The sequence below is a fragment of the Berghia stephanieae genome, chromosome 14 (assembly GCF_034508935.2).
Source record: "Berghia stephanieae isolate SIO BIC M18660-M18661 chromosome 14, UCSD_Bste_1.3, whole genome shotgun sequence".
NCBI classification, from domain to species: Eukaryota; Metazoa; Mollusca; class Gastropoda; order Nudibranchia; family Aeolidiidae; genus Berghia; species Berghia stephanieae.
This window is the reverse complement of record NC_088373.1, coordinates 11,355,623-11,378,122: the sequence shown is the minus strand read 5'-3', so window position 1 is coordinate 11,378,122 and position 22,500 is coordinate 11,355,623. Positions and strand designations below refer to the sequence as shown.

General features: G+C 38.3%; 1 protein-coding gene across 2 annotated transcripts in view; it reads left to right on the top strand.

Annotated features, from left to right (window-relative positions):
• LOC144960002 (uncharacterized) overlaps positions 1-18,228 on the top strand; it is a 59,511-nt gene extending 41,283 nt beyond the window's left edge. Inside the window, exons 5-6 of one of the 2 annotated variants that reach the window (XM_078892925.1) lie at positions 12,347-12,400; positions 16,112-18,228. In XM_078892925.1, the coding sequence (XP_078749051.1) occupies positions 12,347-12,400; positions 16,112-16,194 (137 nt within the window). In that variant the 3' untranslated portion in view covers positions 16,195-18,228. The remainder of the gene's footprint in view (positions 1-12,346; positions 12,401-16,111) is intronic. The other variant, XM_078892926.1, reaches the window with a different exon arrangement.
• Positions 18,229-22,500: the final 4,272 nt, after the last annotated feature.

The window sequence follows — 22,500 nt, the reverse complement described above, 5'->3', positions numbered from 1 at the left end:
GTTTAACAATTTAATTCGGCTTTTAAGCATCTGGTTTGTTCCGACATTATACCGTTTTGAGACGATGGGTCACAAATGTCTGCCAGAAAAGTTTTGATATTATAACGAATAAACAATAAATTCAAGAAAATGCGGCTTTTACCCCGGAGCGGTTTATAATAGTATAACATTGATTACTCTCAAATAACACGTATTTTTAAAAAAATTGACCAGAAAACTCGTCCTTCAATAATTTCGATTGATTTAAATGACCTTCTTTTTGGCAAAACCTTTCAAACCTGGGACTTTTTGGTGCGTGGATATCAAAGATCTCTCGGATAACACGGAGGATTGTATCAGGTGTTTCCCGAGATTTTTTATCCGGTCTTTGGAGTCTCTCATTGTGATAAGATCTCATTTTGTCTAACTCAGTGTTTTTAATTCAGCGGCTATGTGGTCTAGTGGTATGACACTCGCTTTCGGATCGGAAGGTCCTGGGTTCGAGCCTCGCGCTCGGCGCATAGTTGAGTCCTTGGAAAAGGCTCTTTACTCACATTCTCTCACCGTACTCAGGTGTAAAATGAGTACCTGACCGTTAACAGCACTGTCTCTGTCCGAAAAATTGTAATATCGCCTAACAGGCGTTATGTCCCGTACTACATGTTACATGTTGCTGTTGACCAGGGACCCCCTGTAAAGCGCTCTGAGTACGTTTAGTGGATATTGCTCTATATAAAAGCTCAATTATTATTATTATTATTATTATTATTATTATTATTATTATTATTATTATTATTATTATTATTATTATTATTAATATCACGGCACGTAATGGTCTTCCGGTGTTTTTCAATTTTCTGACAACTTACATTAAAAGGAGTAAGTTGTGATCGGAAATCAATTTATCTAAGTTTGTTTTAGGATGAAGATTTGGAAAATTACAGGACGATACGACCCAGCATAAATAGACTTCAACAGTCGTAACGTCACTTCCCCCGTAATGAAGCATAGTAACTTAGTAACTGGTTCTAAACTATTGGAACAGTGGCGGACGCCCTTATGAAATACTTCTCCGACGAGCATAAAAGTTTATCCAGAAGAGAAAAACGTTATAAATCTGATCATGTTTTGAGGTTTATACATTCTGATCACATGACATGTGAAGAAGTTCTAGCCGACATGAAGAATAAAAAGTACCGATTTTCTTTGTTTAGAACCAAGTTGCTCGTTGCTGGGCGGACGTGACATCAGACTATTGAATCCTATTATTCCGATCAAAATGAATATTGAAGTAGGCCTACATCCCCGATAATAAGGATGTTGTTGTGATTAGTCTCGTTTAGAAGCCACTCACTAAATTCATTTTGAAATTCGTTGACTTTATATTTCGCCTTTATAACTTGGTGGGGGGTCGATGATAATATCAAATTTTAATTTTTGTTCAAGATTTAAAAGTAGTGAGACATTTTCAAAAGTCACAGTTTGGTGTTATTTGAACAAATTGTATAAATGTTGAAACATCGATCCCTCCACATCGACTGCTTCTGGGAAAAGTACGGAGTTTCCAGCTTTCTGATCAATAAATGTATACGTATTCACTCACTCACTATCCAGCGTCGTCCTCATTGACGCTGGCTGCCCGCAAAAATTAAACACACGGTTCGATAAAACTTAAAAATCGCTGAGTGACAAACGATTTAACTTACCAACCGCGCGATTTCACCGGAAGCGAGGACGAGATACGCATCCGCAAAACTATGTTTACGTTCTCTCTGTAAGGCAGGGCATGTTGCCCGCACTTTGTGATGACAAAAGTCTGCCCATTCCCTTCGTCTGTTGACGGTATCATATAATTCTCTTTAATTCATCTCTGTCCATTCTAGGATGTTTTAAAAATACAATTAGGCCTAGGTCTCCCCCTTCTCTGTTTGCCCTCCATTTTCCCTTTATCACATCGTTGTTTTGTTTGTTTTTAAGGGTTTTAAGTTCCTTGCAACACATTAAGGTCATATCAGCGCCTGTAAAAAGGAAGAAAATGGGATTGTCAAAATTCTAGAATTACAATTAAACCACCGAAGAAAAGGGAAGACAAAGGGGAATTGGTTCAAATAGGAAACAGATGTAGTTTACAAGAGCACACTATCAAAGAACTAAGTTTGAGATCACCAAAAAGTCTCATCCAGACACAAGCAGAGGTCCCCACTAAGAGGAATACACTCAAATGTTTACAAATGATATATAATATGCAACAAAAAAAAAACATAATACAGTGCATAACAGAGAGAGAAAAAATATCTCCCAGAACTAACAATACATTTGACTTTTTCCCTCTCAGCCAGGGTATCCGACCAGGACTAGGACAAACTAAGTAATCTCATTCCAAGACAAAGACAGAAAGCAGGTTGGAAAACAGATATAGGGTGATAGAATAATAAATAATAATATAAATAATAAATAGACTTCAACAGTCGTAACGTCACTTCCCCCGTAATGACGCATAGAATAATAAATAATAATATAAATGATAAATAGACTTCAACAGTCGTAACCTCACTTACCCCGTAATGACGCATAGTAACTTAGTAACTGGTATTATTGAAAATAAATAATAATAATAAAGTTTATTTGTATAGAGCCCAATCCCGTTGACAAAACAGCTCTAGGCGCACAAAATTGTAAAGCATAATTAAAAACAATTTTGTACACACACCCATTTATACAAGTGCGCGCACACACATACACCCTCACAAAGACATGCACAACCACCAAAACGTGCATATGCATTCAGAGACGAAAAATATCTGTTAACATGAATTATTGAATAAAATCTTGTGAAGAACGTAAAACAAGAAAACGACACATAACTTGGTTCAACCCACCTTTCGACAAAAACGTCAGCACAAACATAGGACAGCAGTTCCTGAAGTTAATTGATACACACTTTCCAAAAAAACCACAAGCTACATAAAATTATCAACAGGAATACCATAAAAATAAGCTACTCGTGTATGCGCAACATAGAACAAATAATTTCAAGCCACAACAAAAAAATATTAATAAACCACCGACAAGAGCAAAACCCACCCACCAGAAAATGCAACTGCAGAAATAAAGAACATTGCCCGCTAAACAAACAATGCTTAGAATCAAGTTTAATTTACCAAGCCACAGTCACAGAAACTAAAACAAACAAGCAAGAAAAATATGTAGGACTAACAGAAAATAATTTCAAAACAAGATACAACCTCCACACCTCAACATTTAGAAACACTAACAAAGAAACATCCACAAAACTCAGCGAACATATTTGGAAATTAAAAGACAACAAACTAGACCACAACATTTCATGGAAAATTTTATCTAAAGCAACAGGATACACACCAACATCAAAACAATGTAGCTTATGCCTGGAAGAGAAATATACTATAATCAAACACCCTCATGAAGCCACACTCAACACGAAAAGTGAGATGTACGGAACGTGTCCACATCGGCGGAAATTCTTGTTAATTAACTTTAAACCGGAACCACTTCAAGAAACAACAACAGTCAACAAAACAACTCAGTCCTGACGATGGCAAATTAAGCCTGAAACATTAATGTAGACTGTCTCAAACATTGTGGTAAATATTTTTTAAAAATAATAATTCGCTCCATTACTACATGTCGAGCACTTTTCGTACCATATTTGTATCAAACACGATTCAATATATATATATATATATATATATATATATATATATATATATATATATACTTATTGAAAGGATGTTTTATTTAATCTAGTGAGCTTTTCATAAGATGAGATTTTAATTTCTTTTTAAAAGATGACTAGGAATCCACAACCCCGATCCTAACACTGAATGGTAAAGAATTCCAGACAGCGGGAGCAGTAAGTACCTCCCCGCCGACTATGGGAGGTCGGGACCCAGGTATCACATCTTTCATCAGCGTGCATGGGTTTCGGTATATATGAGCGAAAAAAAACTGAGTTTTCTCCTTTTGATTACATTTGATAGCTCTAGCATGACTTCCATCTCTTCCAGTATGCTTTTATTTGTTCTTTTTTCCTTCCAGCTTATCCTCATCATCCTTTTGTAAAACCACATTTCAGCAGAGTTTAAACATTTCATGTCTTTATTCTTGAGGGTCCATCCTTCTGTGCCGTAGGTCATCACTATCCACACTAATACTTTTATTAATTTTATTTTAAAATTTTTTCCTATGGATTTGTCTTTCCAGATATTAATTTGAGAGGTCATTCTTTTCTTTGCCATTGCGATTCTGTTATTTATATCCATCGAGCAATCGCCATTTTGCGTTTTAGTGGATCTCAAATATTTAAAATGATACACGACTTCACTCTCTTCTTTTTTTTAATGAGTATGGCTTGATCTTTACCTTCTCCGATTTGCATGTATTTTGTCTTCTTAGTATTTAGTTTGAGGCCTTTAAGCTCACCTGCGTTCTTTAGCTCATTAATGAAAGTTGTTGATTCTGTGCGGTTGTTAGTAAGGATGCGGTGTCATCTGCATATCTGAGATTTGATATTTTTCGACCTCCTATTTTAATTCAAAAATTTTCAGCAACTGCTTCTCTCATTATTTGTTCAGTGTATGTATTGAATAGGTGTGGTGGCAGAATGCAACCTTGTCTTACACCTGTCCTATTGTGAAGCATTCGTTGTGTTTGTTGTTCCAGCGAATTCTAAGTTCTTGATTTGTGTATAAAGATTGCATGAGGGCAACAAGATGTGATGGGAAACCCATGTGGTGTAGGGTCTGAAAAAGTTGTTCATGTTCAACACTGTCAAACGCTTTGCTGTAATCTTTAAAAATGATGAATGCCTCTTTGTGAATTTCATTTAGTTTTTTATGATGACTTGAAGTGCGCAAAGCATATCTTCAGTACCTCTTCCTGGTCTGAAATCTGCCTATTTCTCTGAAGTTCTGTTTCTATTTTAACTTTTAATCTTTCTAGGATGATATAGAGCAAGATTTTACTAGCATTACTAATGAGTGCTATGGTTCTGTAATTGCTTCACTCCTTTGTGTCTCCTGATTTATGTAGCATTACAATTTCTTGTTGTTTCCATTCCTCTGGCCACTGACATGTCTCCTAGATCTTGCAGCATAAGGAGTGTAGAATCGTCACCGCATGTTCTCCATTGGCTTTTATAAGTTCTACTGGGATGCCATCCAGTCCCGGAGTTTTACCATTCTTTAGTCTCGATAAAGCCTTTTCTATTTCGTGTATCATTGGTGCTGGCTCTTCTGGTTCTATGTCGTTTTGAAAGTTTATGTCCTTCGTCCAATGCGATTTGAAGAGTTGTTCTCCGTACCCTTTCCATCGCATCATGATTTGTACAGGATCTGTTAGGGTATGTCCTTGAGAGTCTTTTATTGCCAATTGGTTTGGCTTGAACTGTTTTTGTTTCAGTGAATTGATTTTATCATACATTTCCTTTGACATATTGCAACGATCAAATAGATTTATGTTAAGACATTCCCTTTTTAGCCAGGCTTGTTTATCTTCTTTGATTTGTTTTTTGACACGTCCTTTCAATTTTCTTGTATTCTTCCATTTGTCCTTTAATTCTGGATTCTCTTTTACTGTTAGCCAGCCTGATAGTTTCTTCGCTTATCCATGGTTTTGTCTTTTTCTTTCGTTTTGTCCAAGGATAGAATCTGCCTTTTTCATGATATATAGTCCTCATATCTATCCATAGATCTTGTGGTGTTTTTTCATCTTGGATGCCATAGAGGGCCTCAAATCGATTTTCTGTTTCGGCAACAAATCTGGATTTTTTTCTGGATCTTTTTGTTTATCTGTGTCATATCATATCACCCGTGCTTCTGTTTTTATCTGTCTAAAACCTTTCATCTTAAATTTTGCTGTCAGAAGGATATGGTCGGTGTCACAGTCTTCACCTGGTTTTGTTGTGCAATCAGAGAAAGTTGAAAACCACCTTTTACTGATTAAAATGTAGTCTATCAGGTTCTCTGTGAGTCCATCCGGTGAGGTCTAATGGAATTTTCTTCTAGCGTGTCGTTTGAACCAGGTGTTGAGAATCATGAGATTGTTGGTTTGTGTGAAAGTTAGAAGGTGTTCCCCTGAGTCATTTTTTGTACCTAGACCGTGTGGGCCTAATCCTCAGAACTCTGTCCTTGTTGGCACCCTCACCCTCAATTTTTGCATTAAAATCATTCATGGTAATGAGGGCATCTCGAGGTTTTACTTCTTCTTTTACTGATTGTAACTGATCGTTAAAAACTTCTATTTCTTTCTCGTTATGTGTTGACGTTGGAGCATAGACACGTATGGTGGTGGTTGTAGTTGCTTTCGTATCTAGGCGCATAACAAGTATTCTTTCGGAAACAGGGTTGTAGCTTATCCTTGTCCCTTGTTTTCCCTGTTGTATATGACAAGGTGTTCTTCGTGGTTGAAATGTCCACTGCCCTTCCATCGACATTCACATAGTCATGTGATATTTATGCATTGATTTTCTAGTTCTTTCGTAAGCAAATGAAGTTTTCCTTGTTCTAGCAATGTTCGGATATTCCATGTGCCAATTGTGATGGTGCTTTTTTGAAACTTTTGTTTTTGTTTTTAGTTTTCTTTCTCCATTCTCCACTTTTCCGTTTTTCTGTTTTTCCATCCATTCCAAATGAAGCCTCAACAGAACAGTTTGGTTCATCCGCCTCGGAAGTCAACCTCATCTGCAGGTTTCGGCTGATTTCGTCATATCCTGATGTCCTTCCTGTCTGGATACTTCCTTTCCCAGGAAATTTGACCCTGGCGGCTCTGGGGAGCCGGCTCGGTCGGTTCTTTTATTCTTTTATTTTTCATCTTCATGTGCAGGTTTTGTGGCAAAGGAGTACGTCGGTGGTTTGCCATTGCCCTCCAGACGGTTATGCCGCTAACATTTCAGTCTCTAATGTGCCCAGGGCATAAAACAATGCCTGTCCACCTCTTGCCTTTCCGTCGTTGTCCTGATTCGTGGATCGTCCTTCTTTCCGCCGACAGATTTGTTTACTTTGGAGGAGAGACTTTCCTCGTCTTTAAATTCGTCAACATAGTTTCGCCGACCAGCCAAAAGTTATTGCTCGGGGGGGGGGGGGTGGCGGTGCCGTATACTAGCACACACGTGGAGCCATATGTGAATTAGACATGAGTGGTTGTACCAAACAGGATCCTGGCCATCCCGAAAGATGTAAGTGCCTCTTACCGTGAGGTGTTAATCCTAACCAACTCAAGTCTAATCCTCATATCTAATGTATAAATAAATGTATACAGGCGTTATTTATATTCTGCAATTTTGTGTCAAGTGTTGCTGGAATTCTATTAAAAAATAAATCGAAAAAAACCTGAGCTTTTTTTTTTTTTGCGCAATATCCACTAAACGTGATCAACGCGCTTTACAAAGGATCCCTGACCAACACCAACACGTAAAATACAGAACGAAACTGTAAAGCGATATTACATTTTTTTCCGACAGAGACAACACTGTTAACGGCCAGGTCCTCATTTTACACCCGAATACGGTGAGAGAATGTGAATATGCGCCGAGCGAGGCTCGAACCCAGGACCTTCTGATCCGAAAACCGCTGTCATACAACAAGACCACATAGCCGCACTATACAATATTTAGCTGATTGAATACTGTTCTGAATGGTCATTGCTGCTCGTACACTCGCTGAGATGATTGCTCCTAGATACTCGATTTTTCTACATTTTTTTTTCTTCCGTTACTCCATTTCGTTGGTTCTTTATACCTTTTATTTTCTCTATTCCTACCATTACCTTCTTCTTCTTTGTACTTTTAAGTCTGTAAATTCAATTTTGGATATTGCAAAGACCACAGTATTTTTCTTACATTGGAGATGTGAGACAATTCCACTATTTCAATGTCCGCGAGGTTTGAGAGTCGTTACCAAGATGAGGTTCTTTTAAATCGATGGATATTTGAATGAAGAGTTTTTTGGCCAATTTCTTATATACGTGTTTTTCTAGAATACGGGGCTGTTAACCGATAAAAACATTTTTTGTCATCGGCAACGTCAATATCATATGCGTCCAGGGGAAGTTTGTCTTTTGGTTAACAGTTCTCTGCCTTCAACTTTGGGAAACCGTTCAAAGCAACGAGTGGCTGAAACAGAACAAGAAATTGCCAACACTCTGGCCGAGAGGCTGGCGCACAACTCCTCGTCTGCACACCACACACCACAATTTATGCGCCATAAACAGAACGCAGAAAACACACCAATAAACTTTACATCTACAAACACTGAAGACTACAACAAACCATTCACACTCGAGGAGTTGGGTGCCTGCCTCCGTGACACAAATGTCACAGCACCGGGTCCTGACAACATCAGTTATGAAATACTCCGGCATCTTCCACAAGATAGTCTGGTTGTCCTTTTTAATATCTATAACAAGATATGGACAACACAGACTTTTCCACCTAGTTGGAATCTGGCCACGTGATTCCAATCCCAAAACCTGGGAAAGACCATTCGGACGCTTCAAACTACCGACCAATCTCCCTCACCAGCTGCCTATGCAAGCTGATGGAGAAAATGGTCAACAAGCGTCTGGTGTTCTACTTGGAACACAACAACTCCCTCTCCGACCTCCAATGTGGCTTTCGAAAGAACAGATCAACTGTTGATCACCCTGTTCGACTAGAGAGCTTCGTTCGTGAGGCCTTTGCCAAAGGTGAGCACTTGGTAGCAATCTTCTTTGACCTCGAGAAGGCCTTTGACACAACTTGGAAATTCGGAATCCTCAAAGATCTGCACAATCTGGGTCTACGAGGAAACCTTCCAATGTTTGTCAGAGCATTTTTAAACAACAGATCCTTTCAGGTCAAAGCGGGATCCACCTTTTCTGATCCGTTTGATCAGGAAGAGGGAGTTCCACAGGGTAGCATTCTGTCTCCCATTCTGTTTGAGATTAAAATAAACTCAATAGTGAATGCAATGAGACAGAATGTTGACTGTTCCTTATATGTTGATGGCTTTCTTGTATGCTATCGAAGTAAATCGAGTATGGACACCATTGAGAGACAGTTACAACTCCAACTAAACAAACTGTCGGAGTGGGCAAATCTCAATGGTTTCTCCTTCTCCCCATCAAAAAAAGTAGCTGTCCACTTCTGCCAAAAATGCACCTGCATCAGACAGCCTGACCTTTATCTCAACAATTCCAGAATTGAGGTAAAGGACAAAGCCCGATTCCTGGGTTTGATCTTTGATAGGAAACTAAATTTCCTCGCCCATATCAAAGATCTCAGACTGCGATGCATGAAAGCAATGAGAATAATGAGAGTTCTGTCGAGCATGGAATGGGGTTCGGACACTAACACTCTTCTAAAGATATACCGAACCCTTATTCGATCAAAATTGGACTACGCATCTTTTGTATACGGCTCTGCAAAACCATCCTACTTCGGCATGCTGGACCCAATTCATCATCAGGGACTGCGCTTGGCACTCGGGGCTTTCCGCACTTCTCCAGTGGCAAGCCTTTATGCTGAGGCAGATGAGCCACCTCTCCATCTCAGGAGGAAACAACTGGCTCTCCAGTATGTTACTAAGGTCACATCGCTGCACGACAGCCCAGCACACAAACACGTACACTACACGGATAGGACACTAGAAGAAAAATTTCGCAAGCACCCAAAAATGACACCACCATTGGGTTGCAGAATAAAAAAAGACATCGCAGACATGAACATCAGTCTAGATAGGATACATCCATACTTCCAGGCAAAGACACCACCATAGTCCATACATAGACCAAACATAAATATGGATCTAACAAAACTCGAAAAATCACAAACAGACCCACATATTTACAAACAGACACTAAAAGCAATATTACAAACATACAAAAACTATACTCACATCTTCACGGATGGTTCAAAGAGCGCAGATGCAGTAGGATCTGCCTATCACTCATCGGAAGGCACAGGATCACTTCGCCTGGATAAAAATGTTTCGATCTTTACAGCGGAATCGAGAGCAATCCTAAATGCTCTCCGTTTGGCTGAGAGATCGAATAAAAACACATTCTTGATCTTGTCTGACTCGCTGTCCGTACTTAAGGGGATCTCAAATTTTTATTGCACCGATCCAAGAATCACAAATATCTTGGAAGGTGCAAATAAATTATTTATTTTAAAAAAAGAAAGTTTGTTTTCTCTGGGTACCTAGTCATGTGGGTATCCAGGGGAACGAAGAAGCGGATCGACTGGCAAAAGAGGCGGTGAGCCAAGAATTACAAGAGAGCAGTAAAATCCCACACGCGGATTTAAAAATCAATATAAAAAACACGTCCGAAAGGAATGGGAACGATCCTGGAGTCGAGACGTACATAACAAATCGGGGCTAAAAAGAAGAGACAAGGTCAAAATAACTCGACTCCGGATCGGACATACTGCCCTCACTCACCGTTTCCTTCTGGAGAGGGATGAAAAACCCCTCTGCAATTTTAATTCCAATCTTAAAGAAACATAAACCACCTGTCGAAACGAAAAGTTACTGACCAATATCTCTCACCTCATACATTGTAAAGATCGCCGAGAGAATGGTGCCTGGAGACATGTGGCCTACTAAATAAATAGCAGGCAGGCTTTAGTGTAAGACAAAGAACAGAAGACCAATTGTTTAGATTAAGTCCAAAAAAAACAACAGATGGCTTCCAAGATGGTAAACGTACTGTCGCCGTTTTTGTTGATCAACAAGCCTATGACAAATATGGAGGAAAGGGTTGTTATAAAAACGATGGACTACGGAATTGATGGACAACTCTATTTATGGATTAAACTTACTTACTTATTTACTTACTCACTTACTTATCCGAACAAGCGGCCATCTAAGATCCAGCTCTTCGGTCTTGTTTCATGATGTATAAGTTAGGCGTCTTTTGTAGTTGTTCCAGGTGACTATACAGTGTGTTTTCTGGATTAAATAATTTCTAAGTAACAGAACAATCCAAACAAAAATTAATATTGAACTTTCGAACAGAGAAGTACTAGAGGAAGGTCTCCCACAAAGATCCTGCCTCAGCTGTCCCCTCTTTCTTATTTTCATATATGATCTACCAGAGGTATTACAAACAGAAAAGGCCCCATGTACTGATGATTTAGTTGTGGGTTTGTAGTAGAATACCCAGGTAAAATCTGTGATGATATACACAATTCCTGCGGAGCTCCTGCTCAAACTGCGAGGCAGAGGCAGTTGCAATAGAAGCCTCACTGCGATACCTCTCCTCTGTTTTTCAGCTTAACCCTTCAAAACCTTCCAACACTGTCTTCTTCAGAATCCAAATCAGTCCTCCAAACTCTGGATTTGAATAAACTCTCCTCAGCCTTCAATAACTTAAGATCTCAGCTAGGTGAATTCCTTACAATATTCAAAGTAGACCTATGTCTCCAATGTATACGGGGACATTCAAATATACCAGGAAATGATAATGCAGACAGACTGGCCATAGTCGGATCAACACTTTTACAGCCATCAATTCCAAACAAATAATCAAAACAAATAAGAGAGAAGAATGGATGAACAGTTGGGCATTGAGCACCACCGGTAGATGTAGGTTTTCCCATATTATTACCACTCCCATAAAGACTGATAGCCTAAATAAGCTCAGAAGACATCAGCAAGACATCATCTTTCAAGAACACAAAACATACCGCTCAACAGCCCATTTAAGCAAAATTACAAAATTCACGGCACCTTCCCGCCCCTTATGTCAACACCCCAATAAAACAGTAACACACGACTTGCTTGAATGTCAACTACTTGACGACCTGATATGCACATTCCTCCCACCAAATCTAGGCATCAGTAACACACTGTATAGTCACCTGGAACAACTACAAAAGATGTCTAACTTCTATGTCATGGCACAAGACCGAGGGGATAGAGCTCAGATGGTCGCTGGTTCGGATAAATAAGTAAGTATTAGACCTGCAAATAAGTGCACGTCACTCACAAGTCAATTAGATGTGCAATCATCTTTTAACTTCCGTTCATTCCCGATGCTTGTTTAGTGCTCGAGCTTTTCGGGCATTCTCAAAATGTAATGAACATTGTAATCCTTGGTCTTCAGCAAAATCGAGGTCATTGGGTTTTGCTGTAAATGTTTATCTAATTCCATATTTTTGCACAGTTCTTGTCGTGGTTGGGTCCCTGACAAAACCAAAGATCCAGACATGATACATCCCTGTCTTACACGGTCATTGTGTTGAACCACTCAGTTGTCCCATTTTTTCTATAAAACAGCACATTCAAAAATATGTTGTGTAAGCCATGCGATAATTTATGTTCCTTCTTTTGGGGCAACTTTTATTTAGGGTGGAACTTCAGAAGTGACCAAGATAACCCAAGCAGCAGTACAGAATCAGGGGGTAAGTTTCTTGCATCTCCAAATTGTCAAAAGAACAATAAACGGCGCTAAAATAAAAAGAATGGGAAGCCACATTGGTTTATATTGACCTCAATCAAAATGGGGAAAATGGGATTTATTTAATAATATTAACAACAAAACCCCGAAAACCAACCCAAAACCCATGAAAACTACAGAAGGAGCAATCGTAGATGACCAAAAGAAAGCCATAATCTTCAACAAACATTTTGCTTTAGTAAATAAGGCACCAAAAAGAAGTGAGATGGACAAGGCATTGATTAAAAACCTTAAACATAAAAGGCCCCTAACGTTATCTCATATCTGTTCGAAGAGGGCTTTAAGATGTCAGAACTTTACAGAGCCATGCAAAAACCCATGTTAAGGAAATCCCCTGGACCAGATGCGATATACAATGAAATGCTATGAATCTAAGCGTCAGAGGTAAACATATGCTTCTCAAACTTATAAATCTAACACGGGAGATGATAATAGTACCAGGAAGACGGAAAAATGCAATTTTGATTCCAATCTTAAAGAAACATAAACCACCTGACGAAACGAAAAGTTACGGACCAATACCTCTCACCTCATACATTGTAAAGATCGCTGAGAGAATGGTGGCTGGAGACATGTGGCCTACTAAATAAATAGCAGGCAGGCTTTAGGGTAAGGCAAAGACCAGAAGACCAATTGTTTTGATTAAGTGAAGAAAAAAAACAACAGATGGCTTCCAAGATGGTAAACGTACTGTCGCCGTTTTTGTTGATCAACAAGCCTATGACAAATATGGAGGAAAGGGTTGTTATAAAAACGATGGACTACGGAATTGATGGACAACTCTATTTATGGATTAAACTTACTTACTTACTTACTTATTTACTTACTTACTTACTTATCCGAACAAGCGGCCATCTAAGATCCAGCGCTTCGGTCTTGTTTCATGATGTATAAGTTAGGCGTCTTTTGTAGTTGTTCCAGGTGACTATACAGTGTGTTTTCTGGATTAAACCATTTCTAAGTAACAGAACAATCCAAACAAAATTTAATATTGAACTGTCGAACAGAGAAGTACTAGAGGAAGGTCTCCCACAAAGTTCCTGCCTCAGCTGTCCTCTCTTTCTTATTTTCATAAATGATCTACCAGAGGTATTACAAACAGAAAAGGCCCCATATACTGATGATTTAGTAGTGGGTTTGTAGTAGAATACCCAGGTAAAATCTGTGATGATATACACAATTCCTGCGGAGCTCCTGCTCAAACTGCGAGGCAGAGGCAGTTGCAATAGAAGCCTCTCTGCGATACCTCTGGATTTGAATAAACTCTCCTCAGCCTTCAATAACTTAAAATCTCAACTAGGTGAATTCCTTACAACCTTCAAAGTAGACCTATGTCTCCAATGTATACGGGGACATTCAAATATACCAGGAAATGATAATGCAGACAGACTGGCCATAGTCGAATCAACACTTTTACAACCATCAATTCCAGACAAAAAATCAAAACAAATAAGAGAGAAGAATGGATGAACAGTTGGGCATTGAGCACCACCGGTAGATGTAGGTTTTCCCATATTATGACCACTCCCATCCAAAGATCCAGACATGATACATCCCTGTCTTACACGGTCATTGTGTTGATCCACTCAGTTGTCCCATTTTTTCTATAGAACAGCACATTCAAAAATATGTTGTGTAAGCCCTGCGATAATTTATTTTCCTTCTTTTGGGGCAGCTTTTAGTTAGGGTCGACTTTCAGAAGTGACCAAGATAACCCAAGCAGCAATAAAGCATCAGGGGGTAAGTTTCTTGCTTAAGGAAAACAAAATGAGGTGCCGACGCGGGGCCCAGAATTAACCAATAGAATTTTGACTATCAAACATGGGATTTGTGTCAAACGCTTACACCCGCTCTTCTTAATAGATTCTCTCAATCTGGTCATTAAATATTTATGATTTCACAGCGTTTTGTGTATTGTAACGATTGGTTCGGTTTGTAATACTAGTGAATATTATATCTAAACGCTTAGCATCGATAGTATTGCCTCCGTAGTTAGCGTAGCTAAAAAATATATATATAAAAAGTAGTAGTAGTCGTAGGAGTAAAGTCGACTCCGCTTAATCGTACACCTTCGGGAGTTCAGGTTAGTGTGTCAATTAAGCGGAGTGTGTGATTAAGCAGAGAAGCTAAAAATAACATCTAAGCACCAGCTTTCATGTGCCATTCAGGTCGGACCTTCACTTCTGAGTTTTCTACGGGCTTGGGACCGTCACGTTCTAGACATGACCTCATTAGAATGTTTGTTTTTTATTTATTACTTTACTTATTTGGGTTGTTTTGTTTTGGGAGGAGGGGGGGGGGTGAGGTTGTTTATTTTTTGTTTTGTTTTGTTTTGTTGTTTGTTTGTTTGTTTTTTTTTTGTTTTGTTTTTTTTTTGTTTGTTGTTTTTTTTTGGGGGGGTTTTTTTGCTTGTTTTGTTACTTCTTTCTTTTTTCTTACTTTTTAAAAAATCTTTTCATTTTCATGTTTTATCGACAACAAAATGTGACATAATTGTTGGTTAGAACAGTAATCGCGAAACATTGATTGCTTTCTATTCTGTGCAAGCTGTTTATAAACTTTTGTCTCCAATCTCGCCAATGTAGCTCATCTTTCAAGCGTTCTTCTTGGTTCTTGGATGAAGTGACGCAGTTTATCTACAATGTCAAGTTTTTCAATGTTTGTCAGAGGTCGTGTGTCCCATTCCGAAGACATTATCTAGTGATTGCATTTTGTGTTGCTGAACGAAGTCCCGTAGTTCCTGAGATGTCAGTTCACCGCTGTTGGGTATATTGTTGTTCAATGTTACGAATTGATCGAATGCTTTTGCCGAAAAGTTGTGTGGAACGGGAACAGAGCATCGTTGATTTCATATGGTTGTTGGTTGTCACTCCAATTAAGGTGTAGTGATTAAGCGGAGATGGTGTGCGGTGAAACGGAGCGATTATATTATAGAAAACATTCCGTTTTTCGAGAATGTGTAGCGTATAAGCGGAATATGCGATTAACCGATGTGCGATTGAGCGAAATGAACTGCAGTAGTAGTAGTAGTAGTAGTAGTAGTAGAAGTAGTAGTAGTAGTAGTAGTAGTAGTAGTAGTAGTAGTAGTAAAAAAAATTAAAGCTTTTATATAGCGCAATATTCACTAAATGTCCTCAAAGCGCTTTACTAAGGGTCCCTGACCAACAGCAACACGTAACATGTAGAACGAGGCATGACGCCTGTTAGGCGATATTACAATTTTTCAGACAGAGACAACGCTGTTGACGGCCAGGTACTCATTTTTCGTTTGAGTACTGTGAAAGAATGTGAGTAAAGAGGATTTTTTTACCAAGGACTCAACTATGCGCCGAGTAGTAGTAGTAGTAGTAGTAGTAGTAGTAGTAGTAGTAGTAGTAGTAGTAGTAGTAGTAGTAGTAGTAGTAGTAGTAGTATAGTATATTATTATTATTATTATTTTTTTTTTTTATTATTATTTTTTTTAATTATTATTATTATTATTATTATTATTATTATTATTATTATTATTATTATTATTATTATTATTATTATTATTATTATTATTATTGCTATTGATATTATTATTAGTGTCATCATCATCATCATCATCGTCATCTCATCATCATCATGGTCATCACCATCATCATCATCATTTACCATTGTTTCCTCTCAACAGATTGTAACTGCAACATGTTAAAGCCGTGGACTTTGATAGCCATGTTAGGAACTGTAGCCGTCGGCCAAACTCTATCCAAATAGGCCACGTGATTCGCCAGCCTCATCACGATGAACTTGTCCAGGTCCTACACGAAATGGGATTCTTAGATTTCAATGTGTTTGTCTTAGCGGTCATCTAAGCATAAGTCTTTCTGTAAAAAATAAAAAATAGAAAATAAAAAAAAGAAAGAAAGAAAGAAAGAAAAAGAAGAGAAGAGAAAAGGAGAAAGAATCATAGCCATCGTTAACGTATGCAGATGACGTCACTCAGGCCTTTGTTATTGTTTTTGCCATCCGCGTTTATGAGTAATGCTCACTGAACTGTATTAACCTGACTATAAACGTTCATGGATACACACCGTTTTGTGTGTTGGTCGGTTATACTTCCGGATGGCAATGTTATGAGCTTCTTAGCCAAGCGCATACTATCTATATAACCTGACACTGACCTACAAACGACGTCAAAAGACAAGACTTTGGCTACAAAAGAAAACATATCGAGAGTTGTATTCAATGGTTCATTCAACCAATAGAATCACTTGGTTCCTTGAGCTCAACTAACAACTCACTAGACGGTGCAAAATCCTAGAAAATGACGTCAAAAAATAAGTCCCAGTGGGGTTCTTGCGTTGCCATCGTTAACCTTTGGCCTGACACTAGAACCGTAGCCATCGTTATGTTATAGCCTGATACTGAAATCCAAAAGGACTGGCAGTTTGACGTCATTATTTGGTTTTTTGCACCGCCTAGTGAGTTGTCGTTAGTATTAGAGTTGTCGAAACAAGTTATTTCATTGGTTGAACTATTGAATACAACTCACGATTTGTTTTCCTTTGTGGCAAAAGACTGGCATTTTGACGTCATTTTTTGGTCAGTTTCAGGCCATAACTTTACGAAGGCCACGCTAGAACCCTCTAATACTTTATAGTTTGACGTCGTTTTTTAGGTTTGTGCAGCGTCTAGTGGGTTGTCGTTAGTAGAGCTCAAGGAAGCACGTGATTCCATTGGTTGAACTGTTGAATACAACTCACGATTTGTTTTCTTTTGGAGCCGAAGACTTGTCTTTTGACGTAATTTTTTGGTCAGTGTCAGGCTAGAGATAGTATGCGCTTGGCGAAGAAGCTCATAACATTGCCATCCGGAAGTATAACGAACCAACACACAAAACTGTGTGTATCCATGAACGTTTATAGTCGGGTTAAAACAGTTCAGTGAGCATTACTCATAAACGCGGATGGCAAAAAACAATAACAAAGACCTGAGTGACGTCATCTTCGAACTATCTATAAGTTAACGATGGCGACGGTTCGAGTGCCAGGCTTTTAGTTAACGATGGCTACGGAAAGAACCCCGGTTCTCTCTGGATTTTAATCCTCCTCATTTCGATGAATTTATCGTATGTTATCATTAATTTGAAAACAGTCATATCTAGTAGAAGCCCGTCATATTATTAACGGGTCTGATAACAGAATGCACCTAACTATGGGCTTGATTTCACATCGTTGTTGAGGGACACTATTTTGCTTTGTTTCGAGAGTATTTCCATAACATCAATGAGCCCCAATAACAATTAAGATGATCGGACTTGCAAGTAAATACTCGTGGACTCACACTAATAAGTCTAAAAGTTTTTAATAAGGCCATTTTAACCTATCTATTTTGATCATAGTATTTATTTTATTTTGTTTTGTGGGGGGGGGGGGGTTTGTTGTTATTGTTATTGTTGTTTTTGTTGTATTGTTTTGTTTTGTTTTGCTTTTTTTCCAGGGGGGGGGGGGGGTGAATCACTCTTTTTGTTGTTTTTTTTTTCTATGTTAAATTTTTTTTTTTTTTTACATGTGACCAAAATGCAAACATGTATTTTGTTACCCAAAAGCAATAGGTGTGTGTGTGTGTGTGTCAACAACCCATTGAGAGACGGAGTGTGTTGCGATTGTTTCCTTTGTATTTCTTATTCAATCGTTTTAATTTGGTTTCCTCATTTATCTGATAAACATGTACACACCTCAATGTATCTAAAATGGTCTTCCATTAATAATCATAATATTTTTGTGAAATAAATGAAAGCATCATCAATTTGTTTTTACTCGATGTATTTAATATATTTCCGACCCCCCGACCCCCCCCCCCCCCCCCCCCCCCCCCTAGCCCTCCACCTTTGTCCATCCTGCAGTGATTGGGTGGTTAGGTCCGTTAGATCCGGCGAAAAACTACGTTGCGATAGACAAGCGTCCTGTCCAAGGGCTATCGAGCAATTGCTATGATATTGTCTATGTTATAGAAACCGATATAAACTCCAGCTCCGTGGGTCTAATGACTCTGAAGACCTACTTTTTTTCACTGCAGAATACTCTTCAACAGTCGTAACGTCACTTCCTTCCTTATGACGCATGGAAACTTAGGAACACTGGCTCTAAACTATAGGAACAATGGCGGACGCCCGTATGAAATATTTCTCCGGCGAGCATAAAAGCGTTTCCAAAGGGAAAAAAACACCCATAAATTTGATCATGATTTGACTTTTACACATTTTGATCAAAAGGCTTATGAAAAGTTCTAGCCAGCACGAAGAATAAAAAGTAATGATTTTCTTTGTTTAGAACCAAGATGGCCGCCGTTGCCGGAGGGGGGGCGTGACATCAGACTACTGAATCCAATTGTTGAAGATTGCAGAGTGGCGCAAAGTGAGAAAATGCCTCAACTCAAAGGAGTCAACTTTGCGCTCCATACAGCCGGACTCGAACCAAGGACCTACAGTACCGAAGCCAATTGTCATATCCCAAGACCACAAAGCTTGACAGAGAAACTCGCTCGCCATACGCCAAACGTTATATTCATATTATTACTAGTCAATGATATCCAATGGCCAACGACTTATGGAGTATGACTTGATGTATGAGTATGACTCACTCCTCATCCATAGCGCGGCTATGTGGTCTAGTGGTATGACACTCGCTTTCGGATCAGAAGGTCCTGGGTTCGAGGCTCGCTCGGCGTATAGTTGAGTCCTTGGAAAAGGCTCTTTACTCACATTATCTCAACCATGTTCAGGTGTAAAATGAGTATCTGGCCGTTAAAAGCGTGTTTCTTTCCGAAAAAAAAATGTAATATCGCCTAAATGGTGTCAAGTCCCGTCCTAAATGTTAAATGTTGCTGTTTGCCAGGAACCCATTGTAAAGCGCTTTGAGCACGTTTAGTGGATATTGCGCTATATAAAAAAAAAGCTCAAAGCTTAAGTACAATGATCATTAGCATCAAGTGACGTGTCACGAACGACATATTATAGATACCTCCCTAATTTGATACTAATGTGCTATATAAACTGTGGACTGTAAAAAGTAATGAATAAAAATAAATACAACAGTTTCAACAACAACAAAAAAAAAGAACAAAATGTCAAACACTGATCGTTTCGGGCTCAAAACCCTTCTTCGCTTTGATGTTTCACCCACCTCTCATCCCATAATATGATCGTTACCAACAAGTGACAAGCGACGTATCGCTAACGACAAAAAACAAAAAAAAAAAAAAAAATAAAACAATGAAAACATAAATACCGAATATTTCTCTGGCGTCGATCTGTTTCTTTTGTTTTTTTTTATTTTTTATTTTTTTTATTTTTTTTTAGTAATTCAAATATGTTGTCATTGTTTGTTTTTGTTTTTGTTTTTTTTTTGTTGGCTGAGGAAGAGTTTAGAGCCCGAATGTTCCATGTTTGGTACTCTGCTCTTTTTTTTTTTTTTTTTTTTTTTTTTTTGAGGCTGTCATATTTATTTTTGTTAATTACCTCATACTTTAAATGTGTATGTCGCCCAGTAATCCAAGACACTTTCAATGGTAACCATTTATAAATGGCTGTGGTGGATCACTACGATTTGGGGGACTCACAACACGACTTAACCCTCTCCTTACCACCTATTGGAAAACCGTCACTTTTGTTACGATACAGCCGTCACTTTTCTCATCCTGATTTCATTTCATTTTGCTATAGCTATAAAAACTTGACATCCTGTAAACAGAGTTCTTATTGTCGATACAATATTATGTATAGAATGTGCCTGTTGCTTTTCTGTTTGAGTAAGAAATGTCTGTTTTTGTGTTGGTTGGGTGTGAAGTTTTGGGGAAAATTCTGAAAATGTCTGGTAAGGGGAGGGTTAATCAGGTTCTGTCTTCCTTCTTAATCCTTCAGAGCCATGAGGCCAATAGAGCCGAGTTTATCCCGTTTTCTATATCATGAAACTGGCAATAGCAACCGCTTGCTATCCTTTTGATAGGACGCTATTCTATCGCAAAGTACACTCAGCCAGATCTAACTGACCCAGTGATCCAATCATTGCTGAAAGACCATAAAAAAATTCTCGGATTCAACCGGGATCGATCCAAGTCCCTTTGGGTGTGAAACAACTGCTCTACCAGCTGAGCTATCGGGAACCCGACATTTATTGGAGCTTAACATGATTTCTTTACAGTCGTTTTCATTTTCAAAAAGGGAAGCAACAACAACTGCCAGCTGAGAAAAAGCATCAGTGTTTGTTCAGTTGAGTAAGATCCGTGTTTTATAACACTTTTGTGAGGAGTATTTTGGACTATGTGTTCTGTGGGACCCAATCATTGAGCAAAATTTAAACAGAATATTATGTAAATGTTGCAGCTCGAAGCTCGAAGAAATAAATAACAATGTGAAATTGAATGTAAGGTTCAATTTAATTACGAAAACCGATAAAATGGACGTTTGGAAACGTTCATTTTATCTGTTTTCGTAATTAAATTGAAGCTTACATTCTATTTCACATTGTTATTATTGCAATTTAAACAGAAAAAGTTCCGAGAAAGAAAATCATAATTTATGCTCCTGCACCCAATGCCCAATAGACGTGGAGTACTGCCCGATACCAGATGAAGCCGTCTGTATGCACGATGGCACAGCGGATTTGTACAGCTGCGTATCATCGGCATATATATATATATATATATATATATATATATATATATATATATATATATATATATATATAAATAATTCACGCTATGAAAAGAAATGACCTCTCCAAGTGTTATTAAATACAGGACATAAACGTATAGGACAGAGTACCGAGCCCTGAGGAACTCCAAACTTTAGTGGTAAGGGTCTGAGTGTTTGCCATTGATTGAAATGGCCGAGGTTCTAACAGTCAGATACGATGTAAACCACCGCAGTACAATGCCGTTGATGCCAACAATATTTGAAAGACTGGATTAAAATTGATTTGTCGATAGTGTCAAACGCATCTGACAAGTCGAGCAGTGCGAGAAATGAAACTTCGCCATTGTCACATGATAGCAAACAGTCGTCGACAGTTTTCAAAGGCGCCTTCTCTGTACTGTGTCTTTCCCTGTATGCAGATTGGTATTTTAAGATCAATTGATTTGCCGAAATTTGGTCTTTTAGCTGTTTCAAGACATTTTTTTCCAGACTCTTAAAGATGAAGGAAATATTTGGTACAGGATGGTATTTTTTTACAATTGCCAAGGTTTAAAATTGGTTTCTTAATCAGAGGAGTTACAATTTATAACAATCAGGCACAGATCCGGAGGATAACGAATCATTAATAATCAATGTTACACAGTCGATGGTTGAATCTAAACATTTCATGAAAAGTCGTGAGTTTACAGGATCAATGGCGCATGATTTGGGTGCAGATGACACTATGGCATATCTGACTTCTGAAGAGCTAACCTCCCTAAATTTGTGAAAAAGTCGGTCCTCCAAACTGCATGGTGTCATATTCAATGGCCATGTTACCCTGACCTGAATCAAGCTCAAATAATATAATAAAAATCAAATTGAATGGAAGCTTCGATTCAATTAACCTAGACAGATAATGTGGACGTTTTTTGGTTTCCCCTTTGTCAATATAATACAATGAATGAAACACTACAGACCGACGTGCGTTTATTTACAATTCTGTCAACCCAAACAGTTATGAGCGCATTGTTGTAATTATAGAAATACTCTTAACCCAACATAAAATATGTTCTACTACATTCAAGTTAAAACGGGCCCATAATTACACTCTGTTATCAGAACTGTAAAAATGTACACTTCGCTAAAGACTAATGAGATATAAGAGAATGGGATTGTTAAGACCATTTGACATTTGTTAGTTACAATACACTAAGTGAGAAATCCGCAATATTTGCAAGTAAATAAAGACTTATTATGCACAAGCATTTACTTATCTTAATTGTTATACAATTGTGAAAATTTTGATAGTTCGAGACGAATCGTTTGAGCCATAAACGATCAAAATCGGTCCAGTAACAATGGCTGTAGGTGCGTTCAAATATATGCAGCAGCCCTATTCTTCA